This window comes from Sorex araneus, chromosome 6 (genome assembly GCF_027595985.1).
Source record: "Sorex araneus isolate mSorAra2 chromosome 6, mSorAra2.pri, whole genome shotgun sequence".
Lineage (NCBI taxonomy): Eukaryota > Metazoa > Chordata > Mammalia > Eulipotyphla > Soricidae > Sorex > Sorex araneus.
In genome coordinates this window covers 106,356,624-106,374,340 of record NC_073307.1, presented here as the reverse complement: position 1 = coordinate 106,374,340, position 17,717 = coordinate 106,356,624, and the positions used below count along the sequence as shown (strand labels likewise).

General features: G+C 47.2%; 1 protein-coding gene across 1 annotated transcript; it reads right to left on the bottom strand.

Moving 5' to 3' along the window:
- Positions 1-560: 560 nt before the first annotated feature.
- On the bottom strand, positions 561-12,260 carry CCKBR (cholecystokinin B receptor). The gene is made up of 5 exons (XM_055141766.1): positions 11,848-12,260; positions 2,704-2,955; positions 2,302-2,551; positions 1,857-2,029; positions 561-1,684 (listed from the first exon to the last, which is right to left on the bottom strand). The coding sequence occupies exons 1-5, from the start codon at positions 11,996-11,998 to the stop codon at positions 1,143-1,145; spliced, it is 1,368 nt and encodes a 455-aa protein (XP_054997741.1). The 5' UTR covers positions 11,999-12,260; the 3' UTR covers positions 561-1,142.
- Between the last annotated feature and the right edge of the window lie 5,457 nt (positions 12,261-17,717).

The following is a 17,717-nucleotide window of genomic DNA, read 5'->3' as shown; positions in this document are numbered from 1 at the left end:
CCATATTCAAACACCATCCCTTCACCAGTGCCTATACCCCCCGCCCCCGCCCCCATCCCAACTGTATAACTGATGAATTTCACTTCATTTCCTCTTTACCTTGATTACGTTCCATATTTCAACACAAAACTCACTATTGGGAAAAAACTATTTTTAAATGGGCATCGACACGGTCCCTTCTTCCCACTTCCGAAGAATGTGCTCAGGAATCATGTGCCATGAAGATTCCACCATTCACCCCACCATGATTCCCAGCCACAACCTATGACACAGGCTTGAAAATGCGTCCAGGGCAACAACCTGAGAAAACACAGCCAGCCTCATCTAGTCTCAAACCAGGAGCTTTTTGTCAGGGGACATGCAAAACAACAACAACAATAACAACAAAGTCCCAACAACAACCACCCCCCTTCAAAACAAAACAAAACAAAACAAAACAAAACAAAACAAAACAAAAACAAACAAAAATCAAAACAGCCAGGGAAGAAAACTGACAGGAAGGTTGCCATAGAATTGCATGCTTCCTCTCTATCCCCCAGAATGAATACTCAGAAAGGCAGTTTAGGAGGAACCCACATCATTTATTAGTTCTTGAAAAGGTTGACTGAAGGAGCACAGGGATGGACCACAGTATTTAACTGAAAAAACAAACAAACAAACAAACAAAAAACCAAAGAAATTTTTCAGTGCAAAACAGTCTGCTGTTGAGGAAGAAGTGAGATTAGGTCGCTTGGTTGCCGGTGCTGTCCAGTGAGGTCAAGCTGGGGACAGACACGGCATCTCAGGAGTCAGCCCAGTGTGGATTCAAGAGCCCTAAGAGAATCACCGCCACGAGTAAGAGTGCTGGGCAGCCTCCCTGACAGTTTCCACTCTGTAGGGACAGCATGCAGCTAGGGACGCTGTGTCTGGGTGTGTTCAGTTCTAGAGTGTGTCTCATGTGCTGTGTGTGGGTCTAGTTTGTTTTCTTTGTCATATAAGCCACTTTCCCCTGCATAGGGAGGGGAGTTGTTTGGGTGTCAGTATGTCATTTCAATTTGGGTCTGTGTATTTTTGTGGGACTGCACGGGTTTATATTTGGAATCTGTCCTGTCTCAGCTCCCATCTCCCCTCCCCCCCACTCCCCCCACTCCCTTTCCCCCTCCTTAGCCAGGGCCCAGAGTGCTGATGGTGGTGTAACTCAGCCTGGACAGGGAAGCGATGGACGGGGTGGGAGGGTCCTCGTCTGGAAGAGGCTTGGGGCGCGCTCGAGGGGGCCGGGGGCAGCACCGGGCACAGGTGTCCAGACAGGCCTGGCGAAAGCGGCGGTGCATGAAGCAGTAGACCAGGGGATTGACACAGGCCGAAGCATAGCTGAGCAGGTGGATGAAAGAGATGGGCGCGCCGGAGAGCGCGCGGTGCGCACTGGGGCCGTCGAAGGCGCGCCACGTGTTGGCACTATAAACCGGCAACCAACACAGGAAAAAAAGCACAACGATCACCAGCAACATCCGCACCACACGCTTCTTAGCCAACAGCTTGGCCTGGGTGGGCCGGGAGCCCGATCCTGATGCAGACGCGGGCGCGGTGAGCGCCGACAGCTCCAGCGCAGGCCGGGAGCGTGGGAGCTGCACATAGCAGCCGTCGCCGTCCTCACAGCCCAGCCCCGCCTCCGACGACCGGCAGCGCCCGTTTGCGTGTGCAGGACCTGGGCACAGAGGGTGGGCGGTCAGGCAGGGTGCGCGCAAGCGCCAGCCAGACTTCTTCCTGACTCACTCCCCCATTTCCACGCCCCCTTCCTTCTCACGCTTCTTTTCCGCCCCACCCCTTCTAGACCCCATCTGCTTCCCAAGGCCCCCTCTTGGCTGGATTTCACCCACCTGAACCCACCCCACCCGGCAGGCCTCCTTGGTTTCGGACTCGGCTCTGGTTCTCTCTGTCACTGTCACTGTCAAAGCGAAGCCCTAAGTAGAGCTCCCGGGAGATGAGCCCGTAGGCCACGGCCATCAGCACGCCCGGGATGAAGAATAAGAGCAGGAGCAGCAGGACCGACCTGGAAACAGAGCACAAACCAACCATGCGGGGCTCTCAAGGACGGACGGAGCTTTCTTGGATTGGTCCAAGTCCCAGCGGCAGATGGAGGATTTAGGGCATTGTCGCTGGGAAAGGCTACAAACTTGAGGGGAGGCGCCAAATGGGAATCCCAAGGTGGTAGGCGTGGAAAGGACATGGAGCGGTAATTCGTGGAGCAGCCAGAGGAAGATTCTGGAGCCCGTCAGAAGCACTGAATGGACATGGAGACGGGAATTCCCCGAGCGCCCTCACCAGGTCTGGCGAATCCGCGCGCTGGGCCAGCGATGCAGACACTGCAGCACCCGGGGCCCGACTGGCTGCACAGTGGAGTACACCGGGTACGGCACCATCAGCAGTGCCGACAGCATCCACGTGGCCACGATCACTCGAGCAGCGTGGGAGCGCGTTTGCCACACCCGTGCCTGCAGTGGCCGGCAAATGGCGCTGTAGCGCTCTAGGGCAATGGCCACCAGATTTAGCGTGGACACACTCACAGACACCCCTAAAAGAAGGGAAGAGAAAGCGCACACAACACATTCACTAGTGTCACCAACTTTACCCTCCCATGGGGACAAAAAAAAACCCTCTCTATATAGGCAGGACTTCAGGAAAGGAGAGGGCAAAGGATAGAGGTAGATGGGTTGTCTCACCTACCCATGAGGTAGGAAACCGCCTTGCAGACAACGGTACCAAAGATGAATGTGCCCATGAGATTAGGCAGGAGTGTGAAGGGCATGCAGGCCACAGCCAGCAGAAGGTCACTGACGGCCAGTGAGAGCAGGAAGGCGTTGGTGACAGTCCTCAGCCGGCGGCTCAGTCCCAGGACCACGATGATGAGCACATTTCCCCCAACACTCATCAGAAAGATCACTGCATAAAGGGTGATCCGAACGGCCAGCTCCAGCTCTGAATAGGAAATGGGAAAGGTGGTAGTGGAGGAATATAAGGGGTCAGCCAGACCCTAAAATCTCATCTTCCCCAACAGCTCCCACCTGGTCCCAAGAACCTTGCTCCACCCACACCACTAAGTAAATAAATGGTGAACATGAACCCTTTACCTCACGACCCCCTTGAGACTTACTTAAACCATCTTAACTTTTTCCGATGTTACTGGTGCTCGCTTGTGCAAATCGATGAGCAATGGGATGACAGTGATACAGTGATAAAAACCTATCTCTTGTCTAACTTTGGTCCAAATCCTTCCTTCTCTCTATAGCCAAACTTGAGGAAATGATGAGATGATTTGCATCTTCTCATTTTCTCCTCAGCTCACCACAGTCTTTTTTTCTTTTTTTGCTTTTTGGGTCACACCCAGAGATGCACAGAGGTTACTCCTGGCTCTGCACTCAGGAATTACTCCTGGCGGTGCTCAGGGGACCATATGGAGTGCTGGGAATTGAACCCAGGTAGGCCGCGTGCAAGGCAGATGCCCTATCCTCTGTGCTATCACTCCAGTCCCTCAGCTCATCACAGTCTCATCCCTTCACCACTGATTATTACATCCTTCTTCCCCAAGTTCCTAAGCTTTAGCTGCCAAACCCCTGGGTCTCTTCTCAGACTTTTCCACTTGACTTCCTTGGAGGGAAGCACTACCTTGTGAAGGATGTCAGATCATATCTGTACTGTCTAAAAACAAACCACCATCACCCCATCCACTTACTCTCTTCTACCTACACTCTTTAGCACATTCAGACTCCTTGAAAACTGTCCTTTCCTCCTCCTATCTCGTTCCTGCAATGTGTGCACTTAATCCCTTGGATGACTCAGTTTCCTGAAAGCACCATGCATACTCATTACTCTCTGTCTTGCACATTTTAGTTCTTAGCTTGGAATGCTCTTTCACCAACCCCTCACTTATACTGTCTCCCCATCTCCACCTCCCTACTAACTCCTCCCCATCACAAATTTGTTTTCTGGATGTGGTGAAGTCCTATTCTTTCATTGTCATTCAAGACTCTGATCAACTACCTTTTTGTCTATAAAGTCTTTTTTAGATACCTCACTAGCTTTGGGAACAAATATTACTTTCCTCTGACCCATGGGACTTTTATACATGGGTAAGAATCTATTTCTCTTTTTGTTTTGTTATTTTTGAACTATATCCAACGATACTCAGAGATCATGTCTGGTGATCTGGTAGGGATTGCAGGACTATACGGGGTGCTTGCAGGACTATATGGGTTGCCAGGGATCAACCCAGGGACAATTGTATGCAAGGTGAGTGCCTCACCCACTGTATTATTTTATTGGCCTCTGTTTGAATTCTTCTATATTTTCTGCTGCACCTTTACATTATCGAATATCGAGCAAATTGATAAACAATGGGATGACAGTGCTACAGTGCTACCTTTACATTGTCTCTATTTATTCTCATTTAGCAAACACTTCCAGAAGATTCCCTTTAGGTCAGACACTGGGGATAAAAAGTTGGAAATGACAAATTTTTTTGTTACCGGAGAGCTCACAGTCTAGAGGGAATCTTGAATAAATACACAGATAACTGTCACACAATGTGATAAGAAGTGAGGCTGAGGAATACACAAAGTGCCGTGGGAGCTCACAGGAAGGAGCTAGCATTACTGGGCCAGACAGAAAACTGACCCCATCTATTTGTGTCATTGTTTATTGGGAAATGGATTCATCTTGGAGCCTCCATATTGTAACCAAGTAGACCCAGACAAAACAGAATTGAATTACTCTGAAATTAATCACTTCAACCCATGGCGTTAGCATGAGTATGATTGGAGCTTGAGGGGAAGAGGGGAGGGGCAGGGCCTTTCAGATTGTGGGGAGGGAAGGGCCCTCAGCTTCAGGAGTCTTCTGTGTAATTTGAATGATTCTTGTTTTGGCCCGAGAATAAAAACCATTTACTCATACCAATAACCTTATAGGCTTCAGGTAAGTGCTCACTAGAGATCCTTGAACTAAGCCCAGCAAAGATATTACTTGCCAGGAACACATAGTTATTAAGGGACTAAATCTCTTCATGACTAAAAGCTTGCCTCCTACTTCTTCCTCGTTTGTTTGCCATTCATCATGCCACCTCCTGCTCCCAACAGAGTCTTAATCTCGGAGACTTTCTCTCTCTTTGTAATCTCTCCTGCCATCTATCACTGCATTATTAAGTTTAGTTTATTGTGTTTGTCACTAAAATACAAACTTACTGAGTACAAGGGGAATGTCTATCTTACTCTCCTGCATAGCTCTAACACTTGGCATAATGTTAACTCATGCTCATTAACAAATTTGTAAAAAGTCTATCACAACACAAAAGCAGCTGCTTTGCCCCTAATCCCAGTATCTTTCCACTCCTTGCTCCGAAAGCTCCAGCATGTACTTTCCTGACTGACTCGGATAAAACTGTTTAAGTATCGTGTGTGTGTGTGTGTGTGTGTGTGTGTGTGTGTGTGTGTGTGGTGTCAATAACAGGCTGTGATTTTAATGTGTGTGTTACTTTTGTTATTATACGCAAGCCATCTGAGTTGCACAGAGATGGGTTATGAACCTTTCTGCAGGGAAGACATATCAGTGTTTCTTATAGAAAATACATATGAAAATTTGAGATGTGTGTGTATGTGTCTGTGTAAAATAAATAAAGTTTGTAAGGGGAACCCTCTCTGAGAAATCGTTAGTCTTTTAACCCAAATCTTTGTTGTATTCTTTTTGTTTCTCTCCTCCTCCCAATCTGTCTACTATAAATGCAGTCAGATTCTTTTCTGGATCTGAGCTTCAGCTAGTTCTTGATTCAATAGTTACATTCTAAGTTGGTATTATATTCTGAAGCACAAAAGATACAGTTCTCATACATTCATCAAATAATGTGTTTGTATGTGAGCTCTGAAATGTGGTGAATTGTGGTGGAGCAGGAATATGAGTCTATGTTCATTATTATGAAATTTCAAATGTATGTGGGAGTCTTAAAAATAGAGGACAAAGTTTCAGTGACTAACAATGATACAGAGTTTTGCAACTTCACTGGGCATTTCCAGTTGTTACCTTATGTTAAATGATAACTAATTCACAAGTCTTTGTTATTAAATAGGAGATATGAAAAAACTAACTAAAAGAAAGTTAGCAAACACTGAAAGCAAATCTTAGATTTAAGGATCTGAGTGAAGGAGAAATTAATTGGTGTAGCATGGGAAAGTTTTAGAGCAGTGAATACTTTATTACCCTGTATAATAAAATAAATCTGGAGTGCTGTTATTATTTGTTGGAATCCCCCAAACTTCTATCCAGTATGAATGAATACTAATGTAAATCATGAATTTAAACTGCTGATGCCTCCAATCATATTTCTCACTAGTGTGTTGGATATGGTCAACACAAGCACACGAACCTCAAAGTAATACCCATGTGTCTAAGATGATCATGGATTACATCAAACTGATTGTGGGTAATAACCAGGTAAGCTGGTGCATCCAAGTATAATGGCAGTAACAGAAGAGCCAGGAGCAATATTCAAGGATGTAGGTGTACAGGAAATATCAGATTGATCAGTGGGCAATACTTTTGTCTTTGAAACTGGGTGGGTGACAGTAATACATATTTCTGTAAGCAATATCTGGAGAAGAGTAATAACAATGTTTATAGATCATGTCTGATTGTGTGTGTGTTATATTTAGATTTAGGTAGTATCTGAGTAAGTATTGTAGGATATGGGTGACCAGGGAGATGGATCAAAGGACTGGAGCTCATGTTTTGTGTGAGGGAGCTCTGGATTTGATCCCAGTTTCCCAAGGACTGATGTGCTACCCTCAAAAGGGGTTTTAACATTTGAATAAGCAACAGTAATATCCAAGAATCTGCAGGTATTCCACAGAACCTCAACATCTCAAGAAACAAGGGTCCTATTCAGAGATGTGAATGTGAACAGGAAAGTGATGATGGTAAAAGCTGGGTGAACAAAAATAATATTCAAGCATGTAAGCACAATAGTTTAGTCATTAGGTATGTGAGAAGTTAAATGAAGATGTGTAGATGGTAAGTAAAATTGTGAGTATGATGGAGTATTCATATCACAGTACCCTAGTGAACATAATACTTAACTGTGTGGGTAATACCTGGAGAAAAATTGAAGTGAACATGGGCAATGTCTGCATGTGCATAATAAGAAAAGGAAACTAAGTGTTTGATTGATGTGTAGCATTTAAATGAGTGTGGGAAATATTATAAGTGAGTGTGAGTTACAGCTGTTTTTATGTGGGTAGTGTCTAAGTGAGCACAGGTAATATCCAGTCTCTGTTATGTGTATATCACAACAGAGTAATGTTGGTAACACACACATTTCTATTGGCAACACTAGCATATGCCTGGGTAATGGGGATCTTTGGGGTAATATCTGAGTGGGAGGTGGGAGTAGCTAAGAAAATCTGTGGGTAACTCTTTTTCAGTTTGTTTTAGTTTGTTTTTTTTTTTGGTCACACCTGCAATGATCAGGACTTATTCCTGGTTCAGCACTCAGGGATCACTTCTAGCAGTTCTCAGGGGACCACACAGGGGTACTGGGGATCAAACCTGGGTCATCTGCATGCCAGGCAAGTGTCTTCCCCTCTTATACTATTGCCCTGACTCCAGTGGGTAATTTCTGAGTGCTGGGTAACATGCATTCAGGTGTATGTGATTAACAAGCTCAGCAAATTGAAGCCAATTTTTGCACCTGTTCTCTGAACTGTGTCACATTTTCCTTACTCAGCATAGCTTGCTCTATTGACTATCCCTACTACCTTCAACCTTACTTTCTCATGAACTATTCCCATGAAAATTTATAAAAATGTCATCGTCTATACTGACTAGTTTGTGTATAGACTATATACAAATACAGGTACACACAAAGACACCACATTTCAACCCTTTGCTGTTTCTCTCTGTTCTAGTTTTTTTTCCTCTCTTCCTACCAAACTTCTTGAAAGTTTTCTCTACACACACTTTTTCACTTCTGTGGTCTCTACTTTAAGCATCCCTTAAAACCCACATTTTTCCTCTTAGACTAGCTACCGAATCCAACTTCAGTGTAATAAGCACTGAAGATTCATTTTTTCTCTTGGACCAGAGAGATAGCAGGAAATATAAGGCACAGTCTTGCATAGGGTTGGAACCACATATAGTGCTCTGAGTATTGCCAAGGGTCATATCTGAACACGGAACCAGGAACAGCTCCTGGGCACTTCTAGGTGTAGCTCAAACCTTTCCCATCCCTGAAAAAAAAAACAAACCAAAAAAGCCTAGAAACATCATTTTTTCTTGCTTTCTTGGCTTTTTGGTAGTTTTGTCTGGATCATCTTTGTGGATACTCCTTCTGCCTGCTTCTTACACATTGGTTTAACTAATTACAACAGAAGTACAATAGTTTTCTTTTCTTTTCTTTTTTTCTTTTTCTTTTTTTTTTTTTTTTGCTTTTTGGGTCACACCCAGCGATGCTCAGGGGTTACTCCTGGTTTTTCACTCAGGAATTGCTCCTGGCAGTGCTTGGGGGACCATATGGGATGCCGGGGATCGAACCCAGGTTGGCCGCGTGCAAGGCAAATGCCCTCCCCGCTGTGCTATCGCTCTGGCCCCGTACAATAGTTTTCTTTAGAGGTCTGTCCCAGTATTTATTTTCTTTTTATTCAACATAATCTTTGTGTGGTTCTATCTATTCTGGTGACTTCCATTATCTCCTGTATATAAAAATCATTCAATCCTATATTTCTAGCTCATATTTCTTCCTTAAGTTACAGAGAGCTGGATTCAAAGTCTCCGGGAAACTCCTACCTTGACACCTGACCAACATTTGAATTCAGTGGCCTTCAAGCTGAACATACAAACCCATCTTTTGAATTTGTTTCCATTCTTTTGTATCCTTTTTATTATAAAATACCAACATCCGTTCAGTTTCCTAAGTGAGAAACCTGGATATCATACCTTGACCTCTTTCTCCTTTTCCATGTCTAATAAAACCACCGGTTCTGTTGATTCTGTTTCCAGAGGCTCCCCCCAAATCCGCCCACTTCTCTCCATTCCCACACCAGTGCCTTAGTTAAATCAGACTCACCTTTCACCACAGTGTAATACAATAGCTTTCTAACATATCACATTCACCCCTTTAATCTCTTGTCCTCCACTCCATTTCCTATTTCTACAACATAGAACTAATCTAGGACTGGAGTGATAGCACAGGGGGTAGGGCATTTGCCTTGCACGTGGCTGACCTGGGTTCGATTCCTCCATCCCTCTTGGGATGGAGGAATCCTGGCAAGCTACTGAGAGTATCCTGCCTGTACAGCTGAGCCTGACAAGCTACCCGTGGCATATTCAATATGCCCAGAACAGTAACAATAAGTCTCACAATGGAGATGTTACTGGTGCCCACTCGAGCAAATCAATAAACAATGATACAACAGTGTTACAGTGCCACAGGACCAATCTAGTAGTTTTCATTGCCCTCAGGATAAAATCCACACTTCTTTGCCAGGTCCACTAGGATTTCTATGAGTAATGGTGAGTGGTCTTCATCTGGACTTTTCATTACTCATCTATTAAGGAGAAAGGCATATATTTCAAACATCCAGAATTTCTGACAAACAGCAAAACTGCCACAGACTGTGGGCATTTCCGTGATCTGTTATAGTACTTCAGATGCTTTTTGCCTTTTCTGCCCTTCACGTAGGAAGTGAATTCAAATTTTAAGTCAGCTTAAAACTCACCTCCAATGAGTTGGGGCTAGAGCAATAGTACAGTGGGTAGGGTGTTTTTCTTGAACACAGCTGACTTGGGTTCAATCCCTGATATGCCATATGGTCCCCTGAAACTGCCAGGAGTAATTCCTGAATGCAGAGGTTGGAGTAAGCCCTGTACACTGCCAGGTATGCCCCCAAAACAAAATAAATAAAACTCACCTCCTGGGGCTGGAGCAATAGCATAGCAGGTAGGGCGTTTGCCTTGCATGTGGCCAACCTTGGTTCGAATCCCAGCATCACATATGGTCCCCTGAGCACTGTCACTGTCATCCTGTTGCTCATCGATTTGTTTGAGCGGGCACCAGTAACGTCTCTCACTGAGAGACTTGTTACTGTTTTTGGCATATCCAATACAGCACGGGTAGCTTGCCAGGCTCTGCCACTTGGGCTCAATACACTCGGTAGCTTGCCGGGCTCTCCGAGAGGGGCAAAGGAATTGAACTTGGGTCTGCTGCATGAAAGGCGAACGCCCAACCACTGTGCTATCGCTCCAGCCCCCCCTGAGCACTACCAGAAGTAATTTCTGAGTGCAGAGCCAGGAGTAACCCCTGTGCATCACCAGGTGTGACCCAAAAAGAAAAAAAACTCACCTTCTAAAGAGGTCAACATTGGTTCCTAAGACCTGGCTAGGCTGTAATGTTCCTCTTCTGGGTTTCTCTAGACCTCACAAGGCAGTGCCCACTTGGTGCTGGGACTCCACTTACCTGTCTCCCCTCTACACTGGGGACTCTATAAAGTAGGAATTATATCAGTTTTGTTCTAGTCACGTTTCAAGTATTTGGCACAATCTCTGATTTCATAAAAATTTGTTGAATGAAAAAAACTCTGAGCATGTGTAACAAACTGTCTGTGAAAGCATGCGTTATTTTGTGAGGGTAAATGCTTGCATTATACTTTGTTCCCTTCTTGAGCTTGTTTTAATTACCTTCTGCTTAACACTATTCCCTCTCCTCGGCATCCACTTCTTACTCTTGTGCCTACTGAACTCCAAATCCAGCAGTTCCTCTGTGATTTCAGAGGAAAACTTCACAGGTTTCCTCTGTGACGTTCTCAAATGCCCTCTCCTTTAGATGCCCACAATTTGGACCCTCTCTGGGGATTTTCCATGCTGACTGCAGTTTTTCCATTGGTTTGTCCCTCCTCGGGCACTTGACTATGGATCAATGAGGATTCCGATTGTGTCTAGTTTCTCCTGGGTCTCTACCTAGCCCTGAAACTCTAATAGTAAGCATCTAATAACTACTTAAGAATAGGCAAGGTGCAAAATATACATATATTTTTGACCCGGGTCATCAAAAACAAAAGGTGATGGTGGCATATGAGAGGAGCGAAAGATGCTCTGGAGACTGGGATAAAAAGTAAGCAGTTTGAAGGTGGAATGGGCAATAATAGTTCAGAGGGATGGTGAGGAATGGGGCATCCAGGCTCTAGAAGGGGAGCATCTACGGGAAAGACAGATTAGAGAGCCAGGGAGGGATGGGAAGGAACTCAGATAATATTTGGGGTCAGAGTTAAGAGAGACTTGAGGACTTCAATTTGAGAGGTGAAATTCGAAAGTGAGTGAAATGGAAACAGAGAGGTCTAGAATAAAAGCCTCCTTCCCTCCAGCCCCCCCCTCCCCCCAATTCAATTTAGTTTTGCTTTGAGACTTTCTTTAGAGAAGACTGCGGATCAGGCGGACAGGGCTCATTCTGGCCATTCAGTTTTCCCTCTCCTGTCCCGTTCTCCTCCTTCCCCCAACCTTGTATTGGTTTCTTGCTTTCCCTCCCCACTGTGGTTCTGTGAACTGATTACAGAAGGAGATGCCTGGGAGGGTCGGCTAGAGGAGATTCTAGTCTCACCACGTTTTGGAGGGCTTGTGGTTTGGGGTGGGGGAGGGGTTCAGGGTGTGTCAGGGTGTAAAGGGGGGGGCGTCTGGTGGAGTGGTGGGAGCAGGGAGGCATAGACGTGTCGGGAGCCCAAAGAGTGCTGTATCGGACTGGTGTGGGTGTTCGCGGGGGCAGTGGGGCGGGGGGTATCGATGAGCCGGGTGGATGCGGTGAGAAAGGACGCATGCAGGGGGTCTTAGAGAGATACCCACCTCGTGTGCCAGCTCCGCGGAGGCGTGGAGACTCGCAGCTGAGGTTGCCAGCGCCGCTGCTGTTGAGGAGGGGTCCCCCCGGGCGGCACAGGGGAGCCACTGGCCCGGGTCCCGACCCCTGCACGCTGGTGTTCAGCTTGAGCTGCTCCATGGCCCGGGCCCGGCGCGCCGCCTCCCTCTGCCCGGCCGCCGGGACTCCTGCGGCCGCTCCACCTGCTCCGGCGGCGCGCGCTCGCGGGCGGCTGCGGCTCCCGCCCCGCCTGCTCCCCGCCCCTCCCCTGCGCCCGCCGCGCCGCGCCCCGCCCGGGCCCGCGTCCCTCCCGGGCGGCTGGCGGCTGTCCCACCTGGTGGCTCACCGCCCCGCTCAGGACCTCATCGCCGCTTGCTTCTCGGGGCTCCCCTCCCTGGATCTCCCCACTCTGCTCCTTCGCTTAGAGATTGTCTTCCCGCCCACCCGCCCACACCCCTACACACACACACACACACACACACACACACAGAGAGAGAGAGAGAGAGAGAGAGAGAGAGAGGAGAGAGAGAGAGAGAGAGAGAGAGAGAGAGAGAGAGAGAGAGAGAGAGAGAGAGAGAGGAGAGAGAGAGAGAGGAGAGAGAGAGAGAGAGAGAGAGGAGAGAGAGAGAGAGAGAGAGAGAGAGAGAGAGAGAGGAGACACGGGCGTGGAGTGGGAGGGAGGGTTGGGGGTTCAGGGTGAATGGAGACACCGTAAGGAGGGAGATTGCAGGGAGAGGGAGGGGAGGGAGGGCCGCAGGGGCAGAGAGGGGCGCGGGAGGGAGGGCACGGCTGCCGTGGTGTTTGCGTCTCGGGCGAGTCTGGGGACGTGGAGGTGGCAGCCGTGGCAGAGGACACGTGCGTGGGCCACTGTCTGCGGCGCCTGGGGCACTGGTTACGGTTGACAGTGCCGCAGTGGCCTCGGTGACACGCGCTCGCCAGAGTTTCTGCAGTCCTTTGCCACCGGCCCGGGAAGCCCTTGCATCTGTTCTCTCACCCTTCGCCTCCTCCCTCGGGCCCGACACCCAGACTTTTACCGCAAACTCTCAAGACACCCGCAGCAGCGAGTTAGGATGGGGGCGGGGAGGGGTCCCCTCAAGCCCCCTAGGTTTGTTCCTGAGAACTCTAGCAGGGAGTTAAAGGGCCGTCTGGAGGAAAAGTCTCACTGGGTGTTAAGGACAGTCGGGAGGGTGGTGAGAACTGTCTTGGGCAAATGGGGTGGGGTCCAATAGGGCCTCAGTGTGAGCATACAAGGGGGAGGAGGCGGCTGGCTTTGTCCGTGGTCTCCAAGCAGCGCCCACCCCCACCCAACACGCTGACGCTTCCAGTTTGCTCTCAGGTAGGTGGAACAGCCTGTGTAGGGCGTCAGGTTCCCACGGGAGGGGTCGGATGCAGCCAGCATAGCTGGGGTGCTGCGGGAACAAAGCTGGAAGGGGCATGCGCAGGACCGAAGCGGGTCTAGCCGCTTGGGCAGGAAACGGACTTCTTCAGTATTTCAGCCCTGCTGGCTTCTTTGCATTCCTCATCCCCGAGGAACTCCAATAACGCCCGAAATTCTGTTCTTTGATCTCTGCACTAGCTGGTAGAGGAGAAAGCATCAAAAACCAGATTAGTAAGGGGATACTGAGAGAATCAGAGCTCCCTACCCGGTCAATCTTTGTATGTGTGTGCGGGGGAGGAGAGAGGGGGAATGGGGGGGCGGATGAGGTAAGGAGGTTTGGGTCACACATGGATGAGCTCAAGGCTTAAATACTGGCTTTGTGCTCAAGGATCACTCCCTGTGGTCTCAGGGGATTAGATGCAGTATTGGGGATCAAACCTTGGTGGGCTGAGCCAAAACAAGCTCTACCCTCTGTGCTATCTCTCTGGCCCCACCCCTTATGCAAATATATAGGGAGGGTAAGGCACTGGTTTAGGACTGTTTAAGTGCCGGGAAAATGAAGGAAGGTCTAGCCTGAGGTGGGTAGGGATGTAATCACTGTTTCCCACTGCCTGGTTCCTGGCACTACCTGCCTGCCCCATTTGAGGCCTGGACCAGAGGAGCCTGATTTGCTATTTGTTTAGTTCCAGCACAGGTGGGACCTGTCGATAACTGGCTGGACTTTTTCCCACATCAAATGATAATAGGGAGTGGTGATGGGGAGCAAAGAATATGTAGGGCAGAGAGGAGAGGAGATAGAAGTAGATGAGCGCTCACTTATTGGGCAAAGTAGGTGTCAGCTCAAGGGCTATGTAGTGGCTGTCAGATACAGAGGGAAAGTGACCGTAAAGCCACCTTGACCACACATGGTTTTCATGCGACCTCATAGATACACCAATCAAAAGCTTGAGGGGGGATGCCAGACCCAACAGTGCTCAGGACTTGCTCCTGGCTCTATGCTCAGATATCACTCATTGGGGGGTTTGGGGGACCAAATGGGGTGCTGGGGATTGAATCCTGGTCTGCTGGCAAGCATCCTACTCATGTACTATCAGTCTAGCCCTGCACTAATCAAATTTAGGAATCTTCCTGGATGTCTTCCTCCCTATGTGCCTTCATCCTGTGGTGGAGGCTGTAACCACCATCACCACCACCACCACCACCACCACCACCACTACCACCACTACCACCACCAACAACAACAGCAAATAACACAGACTCCTTCTTAAAAGTGAAGGTTTTTTTTCTCCAGCTGTGAAAATACAGCCCTCTATTGTCAGTCCATTGGGAGTTGCCTGAGCTAGAGAAAGTCAAGGGGTCCTGTATCAGTGACTTATGGGCACAGTAGTGTTCTGGTCAACCCCCTCACCAAAAGTGGATAACTCTGAAATATGTTCACAGCTCCTCCTGGGGTTGACTAAGGCCTTTGCTAGAATTAAACTACTGCTTGGCTTCTGTCTTTACTCAATTTTACTTCGATGCCTTTTTGCACAGGTTAATTCCAAGTTCACTTCTTAGTAAACATCCTCTGTACTAATCCCTGTCTTAAAGCCTGTTTCCTGGGAAACGTATCCTCTCATTCCCATATTAAATTAATCATGCAATCCTGTTAAATTTAGCATGTTTCTTGAATTGGTTTGCTTGGAATGCCACTGATGGTGCTCCATTGTCTCTTGAACTACTTTCATGGTCACCTAACACCTAATATCTTTATTTATTTATTTTTTAATTTATTTACTCTTAATTAGTGAATCACCATGAGGGTACAGTTACAGATTTGTACATTTTTGTGCTCATGTTTCCCTCATACAAAGTTTGAGAACCCATCCCTTCACCAGTGCCCATTCTCCACCACAAATAAACCCAGCATCCCTCCCACCCTCCCCAATCCCATCTCCCCCTAACTTCCCCCATCCCACCCTGCCACTGTGGCAGGGTATTCCCTTTTGTTATCTCTCTCTAATTAGGTGTTGTGGTTTGCAATAAAGGTGTTGAGTGGCCATTGTGTTCAGTCTCTAGTCTACATTCAGCAGGCATCACCCTTCCCCCACATGGTCTCCGACCACATTTTACTTGGTGTTCCCTTCTCTATCTGAGTTGCCCTCTCCCCAGAATGTGAGGCCAGCCTCCAAGCCATGGAGTCAACCTCCTGGTGCTTATTTCTACTATTCTTGGGAAACATCTAATATCTTTAAAATTTTTTTTTTATTAGTGAATCACCATGAGGTGCAGTTACAAACTTATGAACTTTCACGTTTGCATTTCAGTCATACAGTGATCGCTTACCCATCCCTCCACCAGTGCCCATTCTCCTCCACCAATGTTCCCAGTATCCCTCCCACCACCCCCACCCCATCCCCCACCACCCCACCCTGCCGCTGTGGCAGGGCATTCCCATTTGTTCTCTTTCCTTTTGGGTCTAACTCCTAATTTCTTAAACTGTTTAAGGTCTTGTAACTAAATGAGGAAGGGAGTTCATAAAAATTGAGCAACAGTAAAAGGTTTCTAAATGTGCAATGTTAAAAAATTAATTCAGAATTATTTGTATATCTGAGATGTTTCTGGCAGTGCTGGCTTGTGTTGTATTTCTTCTGGTGAATAGGGGTCATGAGTGGAAAAATTTGAAGAAGCTCTGGCTTGAATGGTCCAAATTTAGGTGACACCTCTATATAATTTCCACCTTAGATGCATAGTGGTATATCCATAATATAAATCTTATTTTGCCATTCATCTGACTTTTACAATGGAGGAAAAAACCTTTTAACAGAATCTATGAAATCTATATGCCCTGGCTCCTCTGACTTATTTATTGATCTAGTATCTAGCAAACTTAATTCAAATAACTATGGTTCTTTGCAGCAGCTGTGGTTGAGGGATTTGTCTCAGGTACATACCTGGCAGTGCTTGGGGGTCACTCCAGGTGGTGATCAGGGGACCATATGGTGCTGGGGATTAAAGTCAGGTCTTTCATATGCGAAGCATGTATTTAGTCATTTGAACTCTTTCTTTCTTTCTTTCTTTTTTTTTTTGGTGGGAGAGAGCATACTCAGCTGTGCTCAAGGTTTACACTTGGCTCTGTGCCCAGGAACTGCTCTTGGCAGGCTTAGGAGACCATATGGGATGCTTGGGATCGAACCCGGGTCACCTGCTCGCAAGGCAAGTGCCCTCCCTGCTGTGCTATCTTTCTGGTCCTTATTTAAGCTATTTCTTCAGCTCTAAGGCACCATGGTTCTTATTCTCTCTACTGCAGACACACTGACCTTATATTTCATTTTGGGATATATCTATATTTTTGTTATATCCTTCCATTACAAAGGGGGCCTCCTAAGCAGTGTTCAGGGACCCTAGGGCCACTCCTGCCAGTTCTCAACTAACCAGATTGGTGGTTTAGTGCCAGAGCTAAGGATTTAGTGGTGTTGCTCTAGCCCTGAAATTTCCCAGGCCACCTTTACAGTGCTCCGAGGGGTGAAGGTGGGGGACAAATCCATACCTGGTGGTGCTTAGGGCCTCCAGGGCTATTCTCTGTGATGCTTAGGGCCACGTGATTCTAGGAATTGAATAGGGTCAGCTGCATCAAATCATGGGCCTTGACCCTTGTACTATCTCTTTGGCACCAGGTACAAAGCATTTGCTCTACTCTTTGCAAACTTTCCTTCCTTATTTAATGAACACCTACTTGTCCTTTGCATCTTAGCTTAAGGTCATAACTTTTCTCAGGTTTATTTTTCCTGGCTTCTCATCCAATGGTAGATAGAATTATAAGAAAACTCTTCCCCTACCCATCCTGCTTCTGACTTCCTCTCATACAAGATCACCTTCCCTTGAGGATGAATGAAAATTACAAATAAGATGATTGTATGACATAAGATTCTGCAGATATACTTAATGTTACTAATCAGTTGACTCAGGGTAGAGTAATTATCCAATAAGACCAAACCAAGCCACACAAAGTCCTTTAAAATCCAAGAGTTTCGGGGTTGGAACCATAGGACAGTGGGTAGGGAATTTGCCTTGTACATGGCTGACCCAGGTTTGATCCCTGGTACCACATGTGGCTCCCTGAGCTCTATGATCCCTGAGCACAGAACCAAGAGCAAGTCTTGAGTGCTGCCAGGTGTGGCCCCAATCTCCTTCTCCCCCTCCCCAGGCTTCCCCATCCCCCAAAAGTCAAGAGTTTTCTTTGTCAGGCAGCAGAAGAATTCAAGGAGATTTGAAGAAGATTTGATATGCTGTTGCTAGCTTGATGAAGAAGGAAGACACAGAATAAATACCTGAGAGTGGCTACTAGCCAAGAACAGGCTCTAAATCATAGCCAGAAGGAAAACAGGGATTTCAATTCTTCAATATCAAGGAAATGGATTCTGCTAATGACAATGATGAGCTTGGAATCAGATTTTCCCCAAGAGCCTCCAGAAGAGAATTTAGTCAAGCTGATATGTTAAC

Excerpts from the sequence above, each read along its gene's own strand:
- CCKBR (XM_055141766.1), bottom strand. The coding sequence starts at position 11,998 with ATGGAGCAGCTCAAGCTGAACACCAGCGTGCAGGGGTCGGGACCCGGG. Across the intron at positions 2,552-2,703 it reads GGCGGTTTCCTACCTCATGG|GGGTGTCTGTGAGTGTGTCC; the intron begins GTAGGTGAGACA and ends CCCTTCTTTTAG. Across the intron at positions 2,030-2,301 it reads GCGCGGATTCGCCAGACCTG|GTCGGTCCTGCTGCTCCTGC; the intron begins GTGAGGGCGCTC and ends CTCTGTTTCCAG.